Here is a 26,426-nt window from a genome sequence, read left to right on the forward strand (position 1 = left end):
ATTATGTGAATGCGTTTAGAAGTTACGTGCCTTTTTGTTATAGGTCAGTTCCCTTTTTGCCAATTGGCATGAACAGTTAAACAGCCGTTTGGGTCATGAACAACCTTTGCACAAATTCTTGTGCAAGTCTGTGAATCCTTTTCAAAGTTATGTGCCTTCCTGCAATAGGCCACTCCCACATCCACACCCTCTTTTAGACAATTGGCATGAAAACACACACTTGGTTGATATGAAGATAGATAATGTATGAAAAAGCTAAATTGTATATTATGCTGTATTGTATTATGAATTGATTATGAGTAGGTATTGTTGTATTATATTATGAATTTGATTAGGAGTATGTATTGTTGTTTTAATTGTATACCATGTGAATGTTTGTCAGATTATAAAGTCTGATTGTAACTGTATTTTACGTGTTATTTACCCAAGGAAGAATGGGATCCAAATACACTTAAATTTAAACCTCCATGCAAAATTTCAGCCTACTAGGGCGAAAACTATGGCCGCTAGATGGTTGGGGATATTTTGTGGACCCAACAGCCAACCGACCTATAGAGCTGTTGGTCGCAGTTAATGAATAAATAAAGCCACCATCATGTTGTTCTTAACTATACTGTGCACTTCATACACAATACTAGTTTGTCCTTTACATGTCCCCTTTGTATAATACATTCGGTTACAATTTTGGACCCCACTGAAATTAATGGACAGACGGAAAGAGAGAAACTTAGTCTTCCATCAACAAGCTAAGAAATGGTGTACATAGTTTTGAGAAATTAAATATATTATGAATATCAATTGATAGCATGATAACAAATCAAACAAGTGCTCAAATAAATATATATATATTTTTTTAATTTTGGTTCATCCCACCCATCCACCACAACTATACAATAGGCTATCCATTCCCTCCCTTATGAACATCTGACAGAATATGGCATGTTAATTTCTCCTGCCATAAATCATGATATAAAAAAAACAGAGATCCCTTGGCAATTCACTACAAGTCTCTCACTTACAACTGATAAGACACAAAATTAAAAATTAGTAACTTAGCACGTGGTTCATCATACAGTCTTGAAAACCATGGCAACAGCAGTAAGCATGTAACCGTGGCCAACACAAGCCATAGATAAACACGGAGAGGCATGTTGGAGCCGGAACTGTTTGCTTGCTGGGTACACACACACACAGACACACGCGCACACGCGCGCACGCGCGCACACACACACAAACACGCACACATGTATTTTGGTACACTCACCTATTTTTAGATTGTCAGTGAGCAAAATCTGATCTTTTCTATATTTGAAACTGTCACAACGAAAGCCATGTAAACATTCTCATAATTTGTCCGTCTCTGTTGTCAACTTGACTGTAAAGCGGTAAGAATGAATGACTCTGTAAATGCTAACAGCCATAAGGAAAGACTGGTAGCAAAACGAGCCTGTTAGCTGTACCCAGATGGCCGCTGTGTATCAAATGTCAACCGAACAGCAGCAGGACCAGAGTGATTCATCAGTTGTGTCTGTACTTCTCATTTGGAGAGAACATAATGCAGATATATGTTGTTGATTGCCGCAAACGACGGACACAACTGTTAATCCACTCAAAAGAGGTTTGGTCGGCCCGGTCACATGCCGTCTCTGGATGCGAGGGCTCGTCCGATTGGCTAGTGCCGCTAGTCGGTCTTCCGTGGAGACTCCAGCCTCCAGGCACCGGTGATGTAGCGCAAGCGGATGAACACCAGGTCTTGTCCCATCTGTAGCCAGCTCCACACCGGGATTAACTTGGACCCTGGCAAAGCAAACACACCACACCTTTTTTTATCCTTCAAAGCATTTCCTGTAACAGATTATCAGATTATCCTCTATCAGGCTTTAGTACACGCCTACATACTTCAAGCAGGGTTCGCACAAGGTGCTGCTTGATTTTTGAAAAAAACATCAAGGCCTGGAATTCCCTGAAAAGAGCAAATTTTTTAACAAGGTGCTTAAAAAGTCATTGGAATTCAAATCAACCATTCGCATTGAAAGTTGTTCATCAATGATCAAATTGTTCTGAATCAAGAAATACAAATTTTCCATTTAAAGTGTAACTAATTGTCGGAAATTGGTTTTAACTAAGCCATACATATTGGATCAGATTTATTTTCTATATAAAAAACAGCTTTTAAAAAGAAAAATAGTGCTTGGAAAAGTACTTGAAAATCTTTGAATTTCATTTTGCAATGTCTGTGGGAACCCTGTTCAAGAGGAACTCACCTTCTATCTCCGTCCAGTTGACGGCCACCTCTGCTATGGGGATTTTGAAACACTGGGCGATGTACAGGAGTTCCACGTCAAAGGCCCTGTGACAGAAAACAACAGCCAGTCTAAACAGTAGTAGACTTAAATCCAAAAGGACCATCACCGTGTTTAATTATGTAATACAAAATAGCATTTCAACATTTTATTAAAGTTCCACGTTTTATTTATACCCATGCAGTAAAAATATGGTTGAAATCCATATTTCAATTGAAATATCAATCAATAAATAAAACAGCAGTTAACAGACAGAGATGCAGTTAACATCTAGTCAGACAGCAAGCCGCACACATTTTAAATATGTTCATTTGAAACAATTATAAGGAGGTTGCAAAGGGTTTCATTTAAATAGAGCCAAGGTAGGGGATGCGTGACTGTTTATTGTGCTTTGTCTTTGTGTGTGGCATTGATAGTTTACTTTAAAATAAAATATTTATATCTGGTCTCCTTGCCTGCTGCTGCCATATCTCAGTGTGGGGGAAGCGAGTCCATGAACCCAAGGTTTAGGAAGCAAGATAAGCCACCTTTTCACTGGAACTACCAGCAACTGTAGAACGTTTTAGTTCCTTTGGCCCATTGTTCCCAGAGTTTGCACCGCGGTGAAAAGATTCACGAGAATTAGGCAAATTAGTCCGGTGATGTGTGAAAAAAGTCTCTAGACATTCCAGCGTATCATTAGAACACAGAAGAATTACTGCTGTGATCACGGTTAAATTAACAAACCAATGTTACCGTTATACTCTTTTGCCATCCTCACATTATTGAACAGGAACGTGCAACACAATGCACTGGCGACTCACAGAGTCCAGATGACATGAATCCATATTTCCAAACAAGGTGCGCCTGAATTGCCTACTAATAAGAATCTTGTGCGTAGATCACTAGATATATCAGTTTATTAATACACATTCAACATTGCAGGGCTTGTAGTGTCATTGCCCGTGTTGTCTAGTAATAGCCAATAGTGACCTTTAAATGCTTGAGCTGCAAACATTTAACCTGCTTAGTTCATACAATCTAAGTAATTGTAAGTAAGAGATTTGCTGAAAAAAATAAATTTGCTTTCGTGCACAGATCACTAGAGATTTGTCCGCTTATAGCATTCCATGTTCCATGAAATTCATACCACAAACCTACTATGTATCTATGGTGAAATTCATACCACAAAACGACTGTATCTATGGTGAAACTCATACTACAAATGTACTATGTATCTATGGTGAAATTCATATTAACACAAAGCTACCATGTATCTATGGTGAAATTCATACTACAAATGTACTATGTATCTATGGTGAAATTCATATTAACACAAAGCTACCATGTATCTATGGTGAAATTCATACTACAAATGTACTATGTATCTATGGCGAAATTCACATCACAAAACTACAATGCATCTATGGTGAAATTCATACCACACTAAGTATCTATGGTGAAATTCATACTACAAAGCTACTATGTATCTATGGTGAAATTCATAACACAAAGCTACTATGTATCTATGGTGAAATTCATAACACAAAGCTACTATGTATCTATGGTGAAATTCATAACACAAAGCTATTATGTATCTATGGTGAAATTCATAACACAAAGCTACTATGTATCTATGGTGAAATTCATAACACAAAGCTACTATGTATCTATGGAGGTGAGTGAATCCTCACCAGCGCTCTACATGAAGAGAGGAGAAGGTCTTGAGGGCAGCCTCGCGGGTGAAGAGCTTGAAGCCACACTGCGTGTCTTTGATCCCCTTCACACAGAAGAACCACACCAGGAAGTGGAACCCGTACATCAGGACGGTACGAAACATAGAGCGCTATCACAGAGACATAAAGACAGCAGTTACCATTACCAGTCTGTGTACGTGATTAATAACAACTCACTTCTTAACACATTAATTGCCAATAACGAGTATACTCGTTATTGGCCGCCATGCGTTGAGTGCCAACAACGAGTAAACTTGTTGTTATGATCGTTATTTCTTTTATTCGCTATTGGCATTCATAATTCATCCAGGAAGCCTCCGGGAGCTAGCTGGACCCTGTCTGATATTGCAACGCCTCAATACCGCCGCCTGGTGGATTTCGGGGAAAAGGCTCCGACAGAGATATCTTGTAGCGTGGATCAATATACACACCTTGAGTGCATTGGATCGCTTTCGAGACGCAAGAATCAATATGCTTTCGGCGTTTATTGCGTCATACAAACGGAAAATGGATCTAGCAGATCGACGTCAAATAATTGGAATCTTTTTCCTCCAGTCTCATCGGGCACAGGTAAGAGGAACCTAACGTTATTTCCAGCTCGATTGTCCATGTATTTCATTGCAATCTGTCCGATCAACGTATGGTCTTACTAAAGAAAGCCATTACTGACAATCAAGGAATCATAAACGACCCCCCCCCCCCTTTCCTTCACGCATGATGGAGCATAATGTATAGCGATCATATGCGTTTGAATTTTTTTTATATAGCATGTATAGGGACGAAACGCCAATCGATAATGTATAATACGCATCGGGGCCTATAGCGCGCATTCTAGGAATGACTGCTATACAGTCTAAAAACATACTTATATTCTCGACGGTACTAACACGACAATGTATGAATGGAAAAATATAACGTTCCCACCAGGGTTAGAAATAAAAAAAAATTCAAGGGCTTTTTTTGCCCCCCTTAATTGATTTTCGTTTTTTTTTTTTTTTCAGGGGCACTGACATTTTATGATAAACAGTTATTAAACATCCTTACATCCAAATGTTTTGACAGTCTTCGTCCCGCGGACAAAAAGATCCACACAAGCTCCTCGAACACTAGCCGTGTTTGCAGCCGGAGTCTCACGACAAGCTTTGCAATAAATGATATATAAAATAATAATCACACACAAAGGGATAATGGCTTATAGCAGACTTAATGATTTTAGAATATTTCACATAATGAAATTAAATGTTTATATCATCAACTATCCAGTTAGTATTTATACTGTCTGTAACGTTTGGCTGCTTTAAATCATTGAATGTAGAGAGAGAGCGAGAGAGAGAGAGGGGGCGAGAACGAACGAGAGAGCCAGCCCCCCCCCTCGGGTTTTGTTCTAGGTTCGCGTTTTGATCGTCTACCGTAGGTGATGACGTCACACTCGAATGTAAACAGGAAGAGTTTAACACACGGAGATCGAAACTGGATGATATACAGAAATGAATAACCAATAAATATGAAGTTATGTTTAAACTTCTGTTGTCAAGTGTTGTCAATATAACCCACCCCCTTTCCTCACGAATGAAACTAGTGTTGTGGAGTCCGCTTTGACCGTTTTCCAGGGTTAGCAGTAGCTAACGCTAGTTAGCTTAGCATAGTCCTAATGGATACCTTGTGTCATACCTTGCAGTCATATTAGCAGCTAACGTTAGCCCATTGCTCGTGTCAATTAAATTGCATGTTATTATTATTATTGCTGGTCTGTCTAATGAAATTACAACCGCAACATTATGTCGCACTGTACTACAGCCCTGGTTGTAGGCTAATGTTTTACTATTTTTTTTATCCAATTTGTATGGATTAATTTAGGAGTGAAATGCGAATGAAGGGTTGAAATCACTACTTGCAAGCTTGCCCCCAGATATTATTTTCCACTCACACCGGCCAAATTAGGGGGCAATTTGCGATCATCTCGTCGCAGTGTACAGCCCTGTCTCCGCCTCCCAACGAAGCGATAAACTCATCCCAATAGTATGCAACTGCAGAGCCGCAGAGCCAGCGGCGCTCTCAGGTCCGGTCTGGGGACCGCTCAGCAGCGCCACCCACCCAATGGCTGAATAGCCCAATGGCTGAATTAGAGTATTGCACTGTTGTGCAGTAGTGCGGGCACAACTGTGAGCTCTGCGGCTCTGCAGTTGCATGCTTCTCATCTCGCTAATCCAGCAGTGGCACCAAGCTCCCGCCCGCCATTCTCATCAGCAAACCACATAGTCGCGAGGGAATTATTTTCACAGGATAAAACGGTAATTACCGGATAAATATATATATATAATTAGTAAACTGTCGGGGGCATTTTGTGCCCCCCTTAACTGATTTGAGGGAATTTTGTCCATTTTCAAGGGCATTAATGCCCCAAGCCCCCGTTAATTTCTAACCCTGGTTCCCACATCCTGAACGATAGATACCCGATGTTGAATGGGCCATAGTAATGTCGATATAGCTATAATATTTAAAAAGTTATAGCCCTGCAAAGAAGGTGAGCCACTCCATAGGGTTACAGCGCTGGCAGAGGGTGGTAAAGATGGGCATAATGCATGGCACCCAATGTGTTAAGACAGACAGATGAGCAGTGTATACATCGTTTTTGATGGCACAGTGATATGAAGTATTGGGGAGAGACATATTATGTCCTCGGCTGGATTCAAACCTGGGACATTGCGATTACATGGTACGCTCCATAGCTTGGTGAGCCACCAGAACACTGAAGGACAGACTATCAAACAGACACAAGATGGGTGGCAGAATATTGCTTATCGTCCATCTGTGTTATTGAATCATGAGTTGTTTTTTTGCTTATACATTGTGAATCGTGACACACAATTTGTTGTCTAAATTAATGATGCAGAAGAAAATATTAAACCATATTTAAAAATAAATAAAGAAATATTTGAGAATGTCAAGTGAAAATTGCAGTTTCTTTTTGATACTGTGTCATACTTCCTATTGCCGTGCCATCCAATTGAGCAGCTATTGGATTATCAGACATGTGATTTGACATACCTAGGCAGATATGGTGATACTACATTATGGATATCTTCGGAAAATATCATGATATTTATTTTTCCATAACAACCAGCTGTAACGGCAACACCAACAATTACCTCAGCAACAGATTCATCCTCCAGATGAGCTCTGGAACCACAGGCAATAGCCATGTTCTCCTAAAACACACAAATTATGAATTACAAGCATAAAGGGACATAAATGTAAGTGACATCAAATATTAAGAAACTTGCCTGTTAGAGTACATGTAAGGGATAATGTATAGCTACGAGGTCATTGTCGCAAAATAATTGACCGACACGGAGTTTAAAATACCGAGCCGCCTCGGCGAGGTGTTTTAAACGTCAGTGAAGGTCAATTATTTTGCGATGATGACCGAGTATAGCTATACATTATCCCGCTTATTACATGGCTAACTTACTAACAATATACCTAATTCATTTGACAAATCGCAGTTGTTCTGTGGCTCTGTCAGCCCAAATAAAGTGATTATTATTATCGCGGGCAGCCCGGCAGGTGTGTCTGATTGGCTGCACTGAAACAGTGTGTGTCAGTGGGGCTTGATTACTCCAGCTGCGAAAAACAATAATCACTGGTGGTTATCGAAAAATAATTCACCGCTGTCGGGGGCTATTGACCAATCACAAGCAAGCATTTCGGCGAATGTGAAAACGCCATGTAATAAATGTGCATAATTGACTACCAGGTTGAAGCATAATAACAGTGTCCACTTCAAGGGTGCAGAAAGCGCCCCTTTCACCAGCTGCAAATGATAGCAGATACTGAAACCGTGCTAACCCGTTTCCCCTAGTGAGATCAGCCACTCCAAGGCTCCCCACAACTAGCCTATTGCATGTACATGTGTGACTGCGAGCAGCGTGCATACACACGCACACCAAACATTCACCATTCCCTTCTGTTATTGTACTGAGAACGTCAAACCCCCCCCCATTAATTTCCTTTACCGTCAGTATCACTTGAAAATGGGGGACCCTGATGTAAACAAGACGAAAGTCTTTCTCTGGTCTGCATCCCCTTAACAATTGTATGTATTGAGCTGTACTGTACTGTACCCATTCTGCAATCTGTTAATAAAGTTTTCATTCATTCATTCATTCATTCATTCATTCATTCATTCATTCATTCATTCATTCATTCATCACAACTAAGGGTGCACACCTGGGAGTGCTACATTCATTCATATCACCATACATACATTCATTCATTCATATTATCATACATACATACATTTATTATATCATGGTTGTGGTTTTTATTGGTGTTGCTATTTGCTTGGTTTAGGTTAATGAAAACATTTGTATAGTGTGTAGGAAATTGTTAATTAATTGATTTGTAGCACCTGTGTAGGAAGTGTTAGTTAATTGATGTGTAGCACCTGTGTAGGAAGTGTTAGTTAATTATGTGTGGCACCTGTGTGAAGCCTGGTATGAGGGAGGCCATACCAGGTGTACACGAGGGCCGTTCTGTCCAGACAAATGAGTCTTCACCTGCTCAGTTACAAAGTAGGTAACATAGCGAAGCTCCGTAAGTGTTTTGTTAGTCTGTTTAGTATTGTGAGAATGTGAGTTATTGTGGAACTCATTGTATATTGTAGGTATAGTGTAGTTTTGTTTTGTTATTTCGCTTGTGTCACTGTTTTAAATAAAATAATGTCACCTCTGCACCGTGGGAGGCCGGCGAATAAAACAACACCAAGATACTTTATCCGTCTGCACCATTGTTTGCAGGATTTGTTTTGGAGGATTCTAGAGAGAACCCCGCCACAACATGACACAGGAGTTTACATACGTCATGTAGCAGTGAAATACTCTGCTCCAGTTGCTGACATTTCAGCAGCTTGGTTAGGCTGTATATCTAATAATAATAATCTCTTAAATTTATATAGCGCCTTTCAGGAAACCCAAGGTGCTTAAATAGAAAGCACAGTTGACCTCTAAAATGAACGGTCCTCATGGACAATAACAACATCAGAGGTGTCGGCAGCAGCAACACATCTGAATCATTCATCGCTGACACAGACTAAACATGCCAGGCCGGACGCGGGGACGCTTACTAAGCAGTATAGAGGAGCTGGAAATAGATGTGATATCCTATGATATCAAATCCACTATTCTGTTACGCCTGCATGTTCTGTAAAGACCCCACGGGGCAACCACTCACACATTTAGAATCTTTATTTATGTCCAATCCACATAAAGACGATGTCTAAAGGACACAAATATTATCAGTGCAATTGGACATTGTGGGTTATTCTGTTACATTCGTGCCCAAATTGGCAATGGCAACCAAAGTTACACACACACATAGGATGATGAACCAGACAAGTGGCACACAGCTCATGGGTACAGATAGCAGCGTCTTCTCCAAATTGCACGGCTGCCAATAATAACTGACACTGAGCAATATCTTGCCAACTGTTTGGCTCTTCCCTTCGGAAGACCGGCCACCTGAAGGCCTCTAACACCCAACTTATGGACATGACACAGGCTTCAAAATATGAAGACTAAAAGTTTACAATTGTAGCCCAGTTGCGATATGGTATGCTCTAGAATGAGAACCTCTCTGTTATTCTCATTAACAACAACATCGTTTTTTTTTTGCTGAAATATCAGAGACGCACACACACACACAGCTGTGCTTCAGTTAAGGACAGTATAGTGCAGAATGACAACACAAGCTCTCACCGGTTTAGGGTTGATGTTGCGAAGGCCGGCCTCCACCTTTTCAATGTCGGCAAACTTCGTGGCCCCGTCAGCGTCTGCCATCAGGATGACCTTCCCTCTGCAGCTCAGGGTTCCCTGGGAGGAGACGGAAATACTCAAATCAATACAAGTTGGAATGACAGCAGCGTTGCATTCCTTTGCATCAGTTCTTCCTGCTCCCGTGGCCCAGTCAACACACAAGACACTCCACTGGGAGACGCGTTACTGGTCTACTCTGAGACTCTACTGGGAGATGTTACTGGTCTAGTCTACTCAGACTCTATTGGGAGACGTTACTGGTCTACTGGGAGACGTTACTTGTCTAGTGTGTAACTTAGTCCGGCAGCGTGGCTACATATTGAGTAGAGCACCGGACTCATGATCGGAAGATCACCGGTTCGAGCCCCGGTCAAGGCTGTTGTTGGCAAGTGGTGTTGTTGTCCAGCAGGGGGCACTCTGTCCTCTGGACTAGTCAGTAACAATGCCCCTGTTACAGTGATAGGGACACCGTACAGCTGTGAGTGACGTCCTTCGGATGAGACACTAAACCGAGGTCCTGACTCAATCTCGGTCATTACAGAGAACCCAGGGCGCTTATCGCAAAGAGTTCCCCGATGTTCCTGGCCAAATTCCCAATCAGGTCTCTGACATCAAGGCCACCTAATCCTCCCTTCCCCTTAATTGGCTGATATCAATCGCTGTCTTCTGAGCCGTTCAGCCATTGTGTGTAGTGTGATGTGTGCCTAGTGCCAGTGTATGGCAGCCATTGTATTTTGTATTTATTTATTAACAGAGTTAAAGGATAACTCCACTTTTTTTTTTAAATTAGCTTATTTAACATCTTCCCTGGAGTTAGACAAGAAGATACATACCTTTTTTGTCTCTGTGCGTGCATTTTAGCTTTGGGAATAGACGCTCCGTTAGCATAGCTTAGCTTCATCACTGGAAGTGGGGGAGGACAGTAGCCTTACAGTGCCTTACAGTGTATTGCAAGGTCTGACATTGACCAAACTTGATATGCATGACCTTGGTGGGCTCTAGGTCAACTCCTGAAAAGGGGGTCAATGTCAGACCTTGCAATCAAAAGTTAGGGGCGCACTGAAATTATGGCAAGGGTTATTAGCCCCCTAACTTTTGATTGCAAAGTCTGACATTGACCCCCTTTTCAGGAGTTGACCTAGAGCCCACCAAGGTCATGCATATCAAGTTTGGTCAATGTCAGACCTTGCAATACACTGTAAGGCACTGTAAGGCTACTGTCCTCCCCCACTTCCAGTGATGAAGCTAAGCTATGCTAACGGAGCGTCTATTCCCAAAGCTAAAATGCACGCACAGAGACAAAAAAGGTATGCATCTTCTTGTCTAACTCCAGGGAAGATGTTAAATAAGCTAATTTAAAAAAAAAGTGGAGTTATCCTTTAAACAAAAGTAAAAAAAAAAAAGAAAAAAAAAAAAAATACAATTTCCACCCTACATTGTGGGGAGCACAACAGTGTCTAGAAAAGCGCTATAAATGTAATGAATTATTAGTATGAATTATTATTATTACTCTGAGACGTTGCTAAATTCTAAATTCCAATATGTTATTTCCATGGCCTAGGAAAGTTCAATAATGTTTGAACATGAGCTACTAGGCCTCCCAAAGCCAGAAACCAGAGAAGACACAACCTGTGATATCAGGCGTGAAGCTTGGAGCTGCTCCAATGACAATGAATTGGAAACTGATCGTTCCGAATTCATCATCTGGAGCAGCTTCAGACTCTATACCTGATGATGACGTGCATGGTCTCCTCCGCCACGGATGAGTGAATGGGTGAATGTGAGGCATCAGTTGGTGCGTTGAATAAAAGCGCTACATAAACCAATATGTATGCACTACATAGACCCATTTACCATTTCTTAAATTGGGCATAGTTCAATGTGACCCTGTCTCTACGGGCTGTACTGTGTGTGAGGTACAGTTTTCCTCGCACCATGGAACTGTGAGCTGATGTGTCTCCGCACCAGTCACACTCACCAAGACAAATTCCTGCACATTCGCCGAGATATTTCTGAAACATGAATTTGAGGTCAAATGTCTCACCATCCTCACAGCGCCTCCTTTCCCTCGGTTATGCACCAGCGTCAGAACCCGCACCTTGTCGGCTCCGTACCTCCCTGTGTACCCCAGGGCCACCTGGGGAGAAGAAAGCACCAGCAGGCGTTCAGATGGTAGAAACATTATCAATGTCCAAACTTAAGCCTTTTCAATGAATAAAGTGAACATGGAATGAGGAAGGTTTTGTGGTCGCAGTCAAATGGTAGTTCCCCTTCCCCCAGAACAGCCATTCTTCAGTATAAACATTCTCTTTGTACAGGAAGTCCCATCAACAAGGTGCCACTCTCAAACATTTGAGTGTTGAGCGATACTATTTCTGGGGAGAATATGTATGTTGAACTGGAATTTTACAAATGTGCTAGTAATATATAATAATATATATGTTTGAGCTGTATTTAAAGTCACGGTTTTGAAGTCACGGTTCGGTACGGGTTTTCGGTACAGTGGGGGAAAGTTTGGCTTTCCATGTTCCACTCAGGGGTGATGTAGTGTGCAGTGCACTGTGCAGTAATTAATTGTACTTGTATGGCTGTCAACTAATATTTTATATTGAAATGAATAATCGAGTTTTGAATTAAATTCTGCACGCAAAAGAAAGTTCTGCACGTGCGTTCATTAGTGGTTAACGTACTGTTGTATTAGTTCGGTACACAGCCGTACTGAACCTTAGGTCCAGTACTGAAACGGTTCGGTACAGATATGTGTACCTTTACACCCCTAGTATTTAATGATGAACAGTATAGGCTAGACTTAGACCATCAGCTTTACTAAACAGTATAGGCTAGACTAGACTTAGACCATCAGCTTTACTAAACAGTATAGGCTAGACTAGACTTAGACCATCAGCTTTACTAAACAGTATAGGCTAGACTAGACTTAGACCATCAGCTTTACTAAACAGTATAGGCTAAACTAGACTTAGACCATCAGCTTTACTAAACAGTATAGGCTAGACTTAAACCATCCGTTTTACTAAACATAGACCATTGGTTTGGAGTCACTGGGCAAAAATTATTGATATCATTTACCGTAATTTTCGGACTATAAGCCACGCCTTTTCTCCCATTTTTCGACCCTGCGGCTTATATAACGGTGCAGCTAATCTATGGATTTTTACAGCTAACGGCCACTTTATTTTATTATTATTATTATTATATATATCTTTTTTTCCCCACGCTAGCCGGCCGCAGCGTATACCGAGCTATGGCCGGTCCGCGCCATATGTTAATAAATGGGAGCTTCCTCAAACAGCCATCTCTTTCCCGACAATCCCCTCTGTGCACGAATCCTTACATATGGTAATTAAACATTAAAACACCTGCGGCTTATAGTCCAGTGCGGCTTATATATGTACACATCATTCAATTTAGCTGCTGCGGCTTATACTCAGGTGCGCCTTATAGTCCGAAAATTACAGTACATTACATTCTTATCCATTAGAGAGATCTAACATACTTGGATGTGTTAAAATGCAGCAAATTAAGCCACCTTGCTTTGACTCGTGATATAAATTCCTTGGTATCAGGATTTAAGTATTGGAGAAATAACCCCTAATGATACTCTATTTTAGCCTGGTATCAGACAGCATTGGTGCATCCCTAAAAAAGGTGTACACTGCACAATCAAAGACTTGCTAACATTTGGCTATGCATGCCTATTATGCACATGGAGGTGCCAAAAAAGGAAGTGGGTAAAAGCCAGAAGTGCCGGTAGTACTGCACAGCCAAAAGGGATATCATTACCTGTGTAGTTTTGTCCTTACTGCCATCATCAACTACAATGACCTCATAGGTAAACGAAGGGTGCCGTTTCTGTAGTGGAAGAGACAGGTTGTTAGACCATGGATTCACAAAGGGTTGATTTATTTGGTCTAATACACCCACCTGGTGGCATATTTGAGGATAACAGCTACGGTCAAAGCAAAGTAGAGTTTTGTCTTCTTTGCGCTCCAGGGCAATGGCTTTGGATAGAATGTGAAAAAGGATTCAAGAAGTAGGCCACTCCAGTCAGCAGTTCTTTTGTTCTATTAGAATAGAAATATCTTTGATACACTCTCTGAATTATGTAGTACCCAGGTTGAACCAGACCCTTTGACTGCGTTATTTGGTGTTTCCTCGCCCTTATTACAACTGACAAAGACTAATAAAGAGGTTTTGGCTTGTTACTTTGTTAGCAAGACGGTTAATCTTACTTCATTGGAAATCCTCCATACCCCCTTCTCATGCCCTTTGGATTACATTTATTCTTAATTGTATTAAAGGGGACATGTCTTGCTATTCCTTTCACTATTTGGGCAACTTTACACAATTCCTGTGAGTCTATGGAACACATCAACAAAAAAAAGTCATTGTTTTGCAGCATTTTTTCAAGCTGTTGGGGGCGGCTAAGTGGCGCAGTGGGCAAGGCGCTCGCCACTAATGCAGGAGATGCTGGGTTCGAGCCCAGCTCTCGGCATTGCTACCAGCTTGGCTGGTCGTTCATACTAACGCAATTGGCAGTGTTAGGGGTGGGAAGCTGGTGGGTGGGGATCGGACGTTCTGGACAGCGACTCCTACAGGTCGGTTGGTGCGCCTGCGCAGCAGAATCAGGAAGCAACGGGGGCGGCGTGTCCCTCCCACGCAGACCCTCGCCGCTGAGAGATCGCGCTGTGCAGGTGAAAAGATGTGACGGCTGCCTCCTCGTGTACCGGAGGGGACACGTGATGTAAGGCTTCGTCCACATTGCAGCCGGCTTGTGGGAGGCATGGCCTAACAGCATTCGAGACAGGGGAGGGTAGAATTGGATGATACGAAATTGGGATGGGAGAAAAATAGAAAAAGCTGTTTTGGGCTTGGCTCCGCCCATAAGCGCTTTGAGTGACAGTCACCCAGTCTGCACTGGCAGACACTGACAGAGAGAGAGATAGAGGAGGGGGATACTAATTAATTTCGCCGCGGGGGGCATAATCCCACGGGACAATGCATTGGTAACTTGTTTCAAATGACAATATATACCCCTGTGAATATTATTGCATGGATCGGAATACGGGCACGCGCGTGGGAGTCAAAGATATTTTGACAGTGATATGCGAGTGGAGAAGCCCCATCCCCGTGGCACGCCGGTCGGGAGGTTGTGTGTGTAAATGGGTGTGTTTCGAGAGAAGCTCCTGCCCCTCTCTCTATCTCTCCCTCGTTCTCTGCTGTCTCTGTCGGCACCCGCTTGAGGAAGTGTAGGTATTTCCACTCGCTCTGTTGTTGAGCGAATGGTTGCGCTACAACCATAGAGGGGGCGTTACTGCAGATCAGCTCCTTGCTACGTAGGACAGCGAGTCAAATCAGAATAGCTTAATTCACTGGGGGAGGATATTGTCTAAACTGAATTGGAGCAATCCGCCAAAATGAGAATTAGGAAACAATGCTAAACACTGGAAAAGGCCATTTATAAGACACAGGACCTTTAAACTATAAAGAAAATCAGACACACACTCAGAGGGTCTACAGACAAGTTTTACTCTATGTGGCCTCTCTTCTTTTCCTACGTTGAGGGTCCACCTCCCCGTAGTCCCAGGCTGATATTTACCCACATAATATCCGTGGTACATTCTTCACTCCTTCTTCCCCTTTAAACTTTCTTCCCCAAGTAATCACTGACCTGTCTGTTCTCCAAGTAATCCATTGTCTCCTCCATCATCACAGGCACTGAAATGATACACACATTTACCAGTTACTATTACATCTACTGTAATATAGTGCAGCTTTAAAATGACCATTTATTATATCTTTTAGAAAAGCCTCAATGGACTAGTGTTGAAAACTAGCACTTGTGCTATAAACACACATCTGGTCTGTCCACTGTGGCTGGTCCAATGTAGCTGTGGTGTCAATTTTAAAATAAACTTTTTCATTCACCATGGAAGCCAGGACACATACAATTCACACCTTACTGGTAGGCAGTTATTTTAAGTTGAACTCCAGCCCCGGAAAACAGCAACTCACATATTAACATGTAGCCTAGTGGACAGCAACCACCTCCACATTACTTTATTCTTATAGTTACAAATAATATTAGCCTGAACCAAATAAAACAGTTTACTGAGAAGGGGAAAAAAAGACAATAGATTGTTTTGCATCCCCTTGCAATAGTTTTGGGTTCCCATGAAAAAGGTTACTCCTAAAACATTTGGAGTTCCCTAACAACATGGTGCATGCATTCTCATTTCCATCCCCACTCATATGTTGCAGAAGTGAAACAATTGCAACGACAGAAAATATAGGTGGATCGTGAGACAATATTACAGTTTCTTTTGAAAAACAGTTAACACTTAATTTGTCTGTGGCTCATTCAGTTGGAAACACTAAGTTCTCCGTTTTCCATCAAATCCTGCATGTATTGGACTTATACTCCTATTGCTTTCCCATTGCACTGAGAAATTAGCATCCGAGGAGGGTAAGCTGATCATGTGACCTGACCCAGCCTGGCCTGCCTATCCTGGCTCTGGAACCGGTTCCAACATTCTGCTTATGACCACACCACTTCTCAAAGGTTAAAAAGGAAGAGACATATTTAAAGGTGACATGCATTATAAATGTCTTTTTTCAGTGTCTAGCATTGCATTATAGTAATAGGAGTTAGTATCAATGTGTTTGTGTCTCTAAATACCATATTGGCGGATTGCCGTCATTCAGGTCATTCATTTCCTGGTAGAAAAAAATCAGGTCATTCTGATTTGACTCGCATGGTGACGTCACGTGGCGAGGATGGAGCCGGATAGTGATCCGATTGGCTCTGTGGTTGTAGCGCACCAAACAGGGTTTGACAGAGCGAGCGAGAGAGAGAGGGAGGGAGAATCAGATAGACCCTCGCGACAGAGCACACATACACACACGCGCATCTCGCTGTCGTCTCTCGGTCTGTCTGTCTCTCTCTCTCCCCCTCTCTCTCAATTCGGGAGCATAACCGAAACGCCCCGTCTATAGCTGTAGGCAGCGCGCGGCACAGTGGAAGACTTCCTCAAAAGGGAGAGGGAGAGAGAGAAAGAGAAGGGGACCTGCGTACCTCGCACGCAGCTGTGTTTACACAGTGCTCTCTCTCTCTCTGTCTGCCACTCGCAGACTGTGTGGATGACTGTCACTGAAAGTGCTTATGGGCGGAGCCCAGCCAATAACAGGCTGAAATCTTGAGGCTGGAAAATGATGCTTTTGAGTACTCCATTAGAAATATAAAACCTTTTTAAATAAACCTTACAGATGTCTTCCATAGACTCACAGGAATTGTGTAAAGTTGCCCAAATAGTGCTAGGAATAGCAATGCCCTTTAAAAAATTGATGGCCTTGCCCTTTAGGTAGATGTATCGGTAATTTACCTAGTTTTTCCAAGGAAAGCAACTATTGTGATTGGAGGATCAAGAAAAGAGGGCAGGTTTTTTTTCTCATAGGGCCCGTTTATAAATCATTTATGCAGCTCCAGTAAGGCCTCATCTTCCACGATTTCAAAAGGTTGTATTTGGTTCCTTTCGCATTTTAATTATTTGAGAAATAAGATATTTGATGTAAATGTGGTGTCCTTCATCACTAGATATTCTGGTACATTTGCTAAAGTTAAAATGGTTGAAAAGCCAATTAAAAAAAAGGTAGAATCTATGGTGCCATCAAACTAGGCAGAAGAGTCTCGCTGTGGTTTGATTTCAGTGGGGATATGGGGGAGGAGGTGCTACTGCTGGCCACACCTCAGGCTCTGCCAGGGTCTGGAGAAATTCACAGTATAATAAGTTACTAAACTCCAACCCACACCTCAGACCAAAACAAAACATGTAAACAAAGTGCAATACTAAGCAGGGCTCTTTTGCCTAGAGGTCGCTGTTTGGCAGCATTACATATTCTACCTTTTAAGTTACTCTGTAAGCTACAAGTAGCAGAAGAACGGTGCAGAAAACATGGAATGGAGACACATGATGATATCCATCACTCACTCCTGAGCTCCTCGTTATAGGCTGGGACCACTATAGAGAGCTCCCTGGAGGCCGGGTCCTGGATGCAGGGGAACGGCTCCTTCTCCCCGGTGGCAGTCAGGAAGTATTTCTCCTTCTCATGACGTGTTAGATCCACCATACTGGCCGTTATGTGAGCTATGACAAGCAGCTGAAAGGTGAAATGTGAGAATTACAGTCTGGTTCCCAACCTCATTACAGGCTCAGCCTAGAGCTAAATGACACAGGATATGCAACTCTTTCAGGTGTACTGTTTTTTATGGATTTGTTTCTCAGAAGACTATATTGCTTTCAATGGGCAGTAGACAGTCGTTGCAGCAACACCAGTAGAATGTCCCAATTCGCACAAATCTAATCTTACACACAAAATCTACACCTGGAATGTTTCAAATCATACTGAAAACATCTACAATCACATTCATTGGTATATAGCAATCCACTCCACAGGCTCAAAGGGCAAAACAATAACTGCCTTTTGTCTTCAAGTGTTATTGATGGTCATGCCATGGGGTTCAGAACAGACGAGTGAGTTACAGCCTCCTTACCATACAGATAGCTTTACATATCACAATATAAATCAGATTAAGAAAAGAGCATCTTACTGACAGATACATACCACAATCAACCCTACAGCTGCCAATGCGACCAATCCTTGAACTAAATCACAAAGGAAATCCATGATCCATTCCCTGCTGTCAGTGACTGACCACCACTCTCGAGAAGTGGCTAGCTGACAAGGCTAGCCTGCTACAAGCTTAATACTTGTCTGTGCTTTTCCTTCTTGTAGTTATACGTCTCTAGAGATCGAGACTACGCGGGTGTGAGTGAAGACAGAGCATCAAAGCCTTTGCATTTGAATGACTGCTGTGTTGACAATTCAATGAACTTCCATCTATGTGCGGCTCTGCTCACAACTATACACTACGCGGAAGTATCCCAAACTAACACGTCATCAGTGCGACGCAAGAGTTCACCTGACAAATCTGTATGCGTGTATTTCAAAGACACAACGACCCCTAGTGGATGGGATGATTCATATCTGTTGTACTGCAGCATTTCATTGCCACCTCTATCATTTTACCACTCTAGATTATTCCAGAAGATGCCTGTATAATCCGAATCGATATGCGTGATGATTCCATTATGCTTGTTTAGTACTTTTTATTTTATATTTTTAATTCAAAAAGGGATATTCCACTTAAATAGACTTTTATGCTGTAATGCATTTTCCGTCTACGACTCATCTCTCGGCACTACAAAGTTAAGATACCAAAATAAGGAAGATTCAACCCTATGGCATCAAATTGCACAGCCTGAGGTGGTTGAAGGAAACTATTATCGGCTGTCATGTTAACACTAACATGTTGACTCTTGGTGTCGGTGCAGGAACATAACCGGGCACTGGGCAGAACATCTTCTTTCAACCATCTCATTAAACACAATTCAATGTTGTCATAGGCCTGTAAGATCAAACGTAATAGTTTCATATATCTTTGAGGCTTCAAATGGTGTTTGAAAAACGTAGAATGGTGAATTACAATAGGATCTATAGTGGTTTATGGGCACTCTTACTACATCATGAGGTTTTATTAGACACACACACACACACACAAAGGTGACAAAAAGCTGGTGACAACTTTCACAAAACTGTCTCCCATGTCAAATAAATCAATACATTCTGCGAGACTCTCCCTCTCTTATCAGGAGACAGTAATACATCAAGAGAGCCAGGGCACAGGATAAAAAGATTGGAGATTTATTGAGAAAGTCAAGAGTATCAAGACAGTAGCAGGGTTATTACCGTTATAACATTTCCATTAGTTTCTATATTTATTTTCAACATGATTTCATTTTGATTGAGTTTTAGTACAATGATAACACTGAACAGCAGTATAAGCAGCCACAGATAACACTTTCCCATAAAAGTTGTATTTTCCTCTCATCAATATATACTATTTTCTTTATTTTCTGACAAAGAACCATTAAAAAAAAAAAAAAAAAATCATCCTGTGTTCAGAAATGACTTACACACTCAACTTGACTCCTTGTAAGAATACACGCATGGCTCTCAAAAAATTTAAGAAATGCCTTTTAAAAATGTGCTGTACAAAAGCTGTACACTTGTCTTGCATGTTGGTATGCCGAGTCCTCATCCAAGGTCTTTAGGTCTTTAAACGCTCTAGACATCAAAGTTTCCTTGACAACGACGTGGAAATTCAATGCCCACAGGCCAGCAGTGTGACCAGGCTTCTAAAAACGTAGCATACTGGTCCCAGCGCTTTAGTCACACTCCTACGCAGAGCCGTCTCTATGCCTGTACGTCACAGACTGCAAAACACCAATACCACTATACCAAATGCGGAATTTACGCGACCAAGATAGTTTGAAAGAAACTTTGGATTGGGTCTATATAGAATATCACAAATAACCAAAGATCAAGCCTGTCTGAACATGTATGACTTATGCAGTGATGTAGTTATCAGATATGTACAACAGACCTTTTCTGCGTAAGGAAATCATATGCTAACTTTTTTCCAACTAATTTTCTGTTCTTATTTATGAGACTAAAATATGGGGAGGAACAATAATATAATATAATTAATTCAATATGTCAAGGGAAAATAATACAAGCATAGGTAGCAACCAGAGCTATTTATTACCAGAGTTTGGACAGTGAGGTTTCAAAAAGAGTGTCAGTGGCACTATGGTAAGGTGGCCACAACATCCAACCTGACATGGTAATAAATGGCTCTGGGTAGCACTGCTTAGTTTACTTCTTCTTTGGGCAAGAGATGTTTGACAGTGGAATGTCATCCAACTTTCTGCGTAGGAGTGTGTGCTCTAGTCGTTATTTTCTTCTGCATTAGTGACCAAACCTTTGTTTTAAGAACCTTGGGTTATGCCAATGTTGTTCATAGAATTAGGGTCCACAAAGCCTCTAGAGTCCGCCTCGGTCTCTTACTTTCAATATGTATAGGTCACTGACCCCACATCAGAAATCATACTCTAGGACGCATTGTGAATGTGGACCCAGACTTCCAAGAGAGGTAGAGGGCTGCCCCCAGGCACTCATCTATGGTGAGATTTGCATTTTTACCTGTAATGGTTAAGTGGATGATTTGGTGTAGCTGACCCTAGATCTGTGCCTAAGGGCAGTTTCTACCAAGCATGAGGACATGAAGTTCAGGCAAGTGCATAAGGAATCCTTGACAATGAGGCTCCTGCACAGGATGTCATCCAGAGGGAGAACCATGATCAATATTTTTCTCTCATTTCCAAAAATAAGAATAAAAAAAATTCTATACTCTATGGTGGACATAGTTTTGGTTGTCCAAAACCTGACAGTCATTACATACAAGTCATTACATTTCTCAGGTACAAAAGGACAAAAATAGTCATAATTGTATCTGCAGTCTCCGCGCTGATACACAAAGGCTGCGATTCAGAGTTGAGGGATGGAACAGCCCAGTCATAATTTAAATAATTTATCATTTCACATGATTCATACACGAAGAGTAGGACAGCCTACTACAGTTGCAAATGGGCAAATATTCCTGAGTGTCCTAGTTGACTTATTACATGGCAGTAAAAAAAAGATAAACGTGACATCTCTTTTCTGAAGCCTACGTCCTTTTTTCTTTTGTATTATGTGCTCGGAAGGAGCACCTCTATAATCGCCCCTATAAATCACTGTTCTGTGGGTTCGCTGGTTGGTGCATGCAAACATACATACATACGTTCACTCGATTGCTTCCTCAGTCACACTGTTGGCCACGCTGCAACGCTGGATTTGTCATCCACGGGTTCAACAACTGCACACCCTTCCCTAGACCTAGAGCATTTATTTGGGAAACAAACCATAGTAGTCCCCCAAAACCGGAACTTGGGACAGCACTTGGCAACCCGACGGGGCAGGTGCTGGAGTGGAGATATTAAGTCATTTCAGTGTTACGGTGTCAAATCCCGGTTAAGCATCTGCACAGGCCTGAATGAGAAGATTCTGTTCCTCACAGTTCCCCCCGTCTTATCTGAAGAACTTAAGCACATGACTTAAGTCGCTCAACTCTGAATCGGAGCCCAAGAGCACGGTATGGATCACCTGTGTCCTCATGATAATAGCATGATAAGTCTTTAGTGTGCAACTGTGTTGCTCTCTGTCATGACTGAGGGAGGGGCTGTGGCGTGCTCCTCTTCCTCTTACTTCTTGGTTGGTTGACGGTATGTGGCCGAGGCACTGCCCCCTGAGGAGGCGCCGCCCCCATAGCCATTTGCTGCTGCTGCTGCATTTGGTGCTGCAAGAATTGCAACTGTCCATCGAAGAGAGAGATGAGAAGGGGAAAAGACACAAGTGATCAGAGCGGATTTCAGTGTAATACCACATGAGCAACGCCTTCCCTGAACCTTGCAATGAGCACAATTAAAGTTATTTAAGCAGCAGAATCATGCCTGCATTTGTAGCTGCCACGTGGTAAAAAACATTCAGTGCATCACGACTGAGACAGGGTTCATGAAAAGCGTTGCTCAGACCTTCAGCGGAATACTGTACATACATGTAGGCACAGTCCGTGAGTGGTGTGGGTTAGTGAAGCTCAACTGAAGCTTGGTATGAGTGGACACAGACAGAGAGACCCGGAGCGGTGGTTAATGCAAAGGGGGGAGGGGGGGAGGTAGAAGGGGGTTGTGTTGGGGAGTGTGAGGCAGGACACAGTCAAGCAGCACCAGTGGCATCGACCGCTTGTTAGCGTCACAGCTGTTCTGGATCATAGAGATGTACCATAGTGACCATAAAAGCTGGCAAAGCAGTGGGGAATAACCTGAACCTTTCTGCCTGGTAAACAATTCATCGAAAAGAGAAGTCTTGCTTAAATTAAAAGGATAAGCACAGCAGGATCAACATATTCTAAACATTCCAAATGTAGTACTTCATGTATTTTTATATTATAGTTTCCATTATATCACTGAACATTATATATTGGGGAGCAAACATTTCACTATGGCTAATAATACAAAATTTTCCTAATTATTAATAAGTCATTGTTATCATAGTCATGAACTGGAGATCAGATATACTGGATAACTTGAATATAAATAAAATAAAATAAAAAGAGAGATGCATCCGATTTGTGATTTCATGGCAACTCGTAGTAAATATGAAAAAATAATAATAAATAAATAAAATCTAACCCTAACTAACCTTACTGTCATGCACTTGTCCTAATATACTAACCTACACTGTAGCACTCAACACTTCGATGACCATTGTTACTCAGCTGATTGAGTTGTACCCTTCCTGCCGTCTTGTTGTACAAAACTTGTAAGTAGCTTTGGATAAAAGCGTCAGCTAAATGACTAAATGTAAAATACATATTGATATTTTAACTATTCTAGACAGTGTGATACATGTAATGTTATTGAGCTACATGTGAAAGCACCTTATGAGCTACTTTTCCCAATGACTCTTGTTTCAACTTGACAACATAAACTAAACAGACCCAGGTTTATTTCCTGTTGCAGTGTTTGCTAATATCAATTAGGTAAATGCTAGATCACACTGGTCATTGCTAATATCAATATTAGTTACATGCTAGATCACACTGGTCATTGCTAATATCAATAGTTAGATGCTAGATCACACTGGTCATTGCGAATATCAATAGTTAGATGCTAGATCACACTGGTCATTGCTGTTTTATTGGGAGTCGTCACTTTTTGGCCAAGCTGCAAAGCCGCAACTCGTCATCATTTTCACTTCACTTTCAAGTTGTTTATGAACCTATCCCTAACCTCTCCCACCACAGACACATTAAAAATAAATGTAGAAATGTTCTTCCGGGCTGTGGGATCTAGCATCTACCATATCAATAGCTGACAGCCAGGAAATAAACAAGGGTCCTCCAAGCTGTTCTCCTAGCAACGTAATTCTACTGGAACCATCTATAAACATATTTAGAATTGTACCCAGAGCTGCTACATTCCAGAATAGGTATTATTTTATTACATATAGTATCTCCTCTACTGTTCAGTCTCTATGTTCTGGAAACACAAGGGCCATATTCAACTGTGACCTGGGCAACTACTACCATACAAATAACATGTTGCATGCTTGCCTATAGTACAATAGCCTACAGTATATGTTCAGTGTCGGTCAACACAACAACACTGAGGCCTTATACAGGAAGAGACAGAGCAGACTGTTCTTCCTGAGAGGGCTCAGGTATTTTAATGTCTGCAGCAAACTGCTGCAGATGTTCTACCAGTCTGTGGTTGCTGGTGCCCTCTTCTTCGCTGTGGTATGCTGGGGGGGCAACACCAACACAGACAAAATAAACAAACTGATCAAAAAAGCAAGCTCTGTGGTGGGAGCGGACCTGGACAGTCTGGAGGTGGTGGCAGAGGGGAGGACGAGGAGGAAGCTGTATGCTATCCTCGAGAACCCCTGCCACCCCCTCTATGATGAGCTGACCGCAATGCGGTCCACGTTTAGCCACAGACTCATCCCCCCCCCGACATACCACAAAGCGCTTTGGGCAGTCCTTTGTGCCGGTGGCAATCAGGCTCCACAACCATGCAGGGCCAGGACGGGCCAACTGCCGTGGACTGGAGGAGCTGGGTTGTGGACTGTAACAAATTAATTTAACTATTTAAGATCATGATTGGACTTGTTTCTTTTTCACCACTTTTAGCTCTATTTTTAGTCCTTTTTTTTAAGCTATTTTATCCCTGTGTACTTGTCCATCTTGTTTTTAACACATACTAATAAGTGTATGTATTAACTGTCTTTTAAAGTGCTGTTTTTAATTGCTGTTATGCTGTAAAGGACGCGTCTATTCTTATCCTAACCCATGTTTGCTTCCACGTTCACGTTTTGCGCTCTGATTGGCCACTGACGTACGCTCGTTTTGCCCCCCCCCCCCCCCCCCCCCCCCGATATGAGCGTAGAAATAATGTGTGGACACTTTGAAATGGGTATCACAGTAGTAAGTCCTACTGTAGAACATGACATATTAGCATGACATCTGAATGCGTGGACACTTTGAAATGGGTATCACAGTAGTAAGTTCTACTGTAGAACATGACATATTAGCATGACATCTGATTTATTAATGCCAATACTAAAGATTAGGGACAAACGCAATTGGCACAAGTGTAAATCATGGATTAGTCACTCAGTTTTAACATCCGACTTAGCACACCTCGTTCGTCTGCTGCCTGTGGATCCTATGGTCACAAGTTCAAATCACTCTTGGTTCAAGTTTTTATTTTTTTTTACGTTTAATTAATTTATCCACTCTGGTTGGATGGTGTGTATGTATATGTATGTATTGTGCTGTATAATGACAATACATTTTAATCGAATCTCATTTTGAAATCGCTACCTGTTGAGTGGATCACCATGGTGCAATGCAATCACCTCCGAAGCTGGCTGCCACTGTCGTGTCCATAGGCAGCGTAGCGATTTCAAAATGAGATTAGATTCAAATGTATTGTCATTATACAGCACAATACATACATATACATACACACCATCCAACCAGAGTGGATAAATTAATTAAACGTAAAAAAAAAAAAAAATAACCAGGAGTGATTTGAACTTGTGACCATAGGATCCACAGGCAGCAGACGAACGAGGTGAGCTAAGTCGGATGTTAAAACTGAGTGACTAATCCATGATTTACACTTGTGCCAATTGCGTTTGTCCCTAATCTTTAGTATTGGCATTAATAAATCAGATGTCATGCTAATATGTCATGTTCTACAGTAGGACTTACTACTGTGATACCCATTTCAAAGTGTCCACACATTCAGATGTCATGCTAATATGTCATGTTCTACAGTAGGACTTACTACTGTGATACCCATTTCAAAGTGTCCACACATTCAGATGTCATGCTAATATGTCATGTTCTACAGTAGGACTTACTACTGTGATACCCATTTCAAAGTGTCCACACATTCAGATGGCATGCTAATATGTCATGTTCTACAGTAGGACTTACTACTGTGATACCCATTTCAAAGTGTCCACGCATTATTTCTACGCTCATATCGGGGGGGGGGGCAAAACTAGCGTACGTCAGTGGCCAATCAGAGCGCAAAACGCGAACGCGGAAGCAAACATGGGTTAGGATAAGAATAGACGCGTAAAGGACATCTGAATCTCCCCTCGGGAATAAATAAAGGTTTTCAATCTGAATGAAATGTATTTTGCATATTAAAAGTGATGGTAAAAGCAGATTGTTGCTGAATGCTTCGCAAAGAACATGCCTCCCAGCTGGACAGATTGTTAGTTACTGGTGTTTAAGGTGCCACACTCTCTGGTGTCTTGAGTGCCAGGGGTGGTGGGAGTGTTGCAAACAGTGTTGAGTGCGTTACAAAGTGAAAGTTATACCTCATTACTCATTTAAAAAGTAATGTTATTACTTTACTTATTACTCTCTGGAAGCAGTAATTTGTTACTTTCTCATTACATTACTGCTCTTATGTCATGCTCAGGTTGGGATCCCTTTGGAGCAAATTGGCCACTGTGTGAATATGGTCAATGGTCAGTTTGTGAAGCAAATGTCTCTACAA

General features: G+C 41.7%; 2 protein-coding genes across 6 annotated transcripts in view; both read right to left on the reverse strand.

Annotated features, from left to right (window-relative positions):
* Window positions 1-834: 834 nt before the first annotated feature.
* On the reverse strand, window positions 835-18,780 carry alg5 (ALG5 dolichyl-phosphate beta-glucosyltransferase). Its single transcript, XM_084319812.1, has 10 exons — window positions 18,472-18,780; window positions 17,838-18,006; window positions 15,521-15,567; window positions 13,633-13,701; window positions 11,876-11,968; window positions 9,775-9,888; window positions 7,168-7,227; window positions 3,977-4,128; window positions 2,265-2,350; window positions 835-1,797 (listed from the first exon to the last, which is right to left on the reverse strand). The coding sequence occupies exons 1-10, from the start codon at window positions 18,532-18,534 to the stop codon at window positions 1,682-1,684; spliced, it is 969 nt and encodes a 322-aa protein (XP_084175938.1). The 5' UTR covers window positions 18,535-18,780; the 3' UTR covers window positions 835-1,681.
* An 817-nt stretch (window positions 18,781-19,597) lies between these two features.
* supt20 (SPT20 homolog, SAGA complex component) overlaps window positions 19,598-26,426 on the reverse strand; it is a 51,371-nt gene continuing 44,542 nt past the window's right edge. For 3 of the 5 annotated variants that reach the window (XM_084319659.1, XM_084319657.1, XM_084319658.1), the window contains exons 24-25: window positions 24,368-24,473; window positions 19,598-22,162 (exon numbers count right to left, since the gene is read on the reverse strand). In XM_084319659.1, coding sequence (XP_084175785.1) covers window positions 22,053-22,162; window positions 24,368-24,473 — 216 coding nt within the window. In that variant the 3' untranslated portion in view covers window positions 19,598-22,052. The remainder of the gene's footprint in view (window positions 22,163-24,367; window positions 24,474-26,426) is intronic. The other 2 variants (XM_084319661.1, XM_084319660.1) reach the window with 1 other exon arrangement.

The sequence above is a fragment of the Notolepis coatsorum genome, assembly GCF_963971535.1.
Source record: "Notolepis coatsorum genome assembly, chromosome: 8".
Classification (NCBI taxonomy): Eukaryota; Metazoa; Chordata; class Actinopteri; order Aulopiformes; family Paralepididae; genus Notolepis; species Notolepis coatsorum.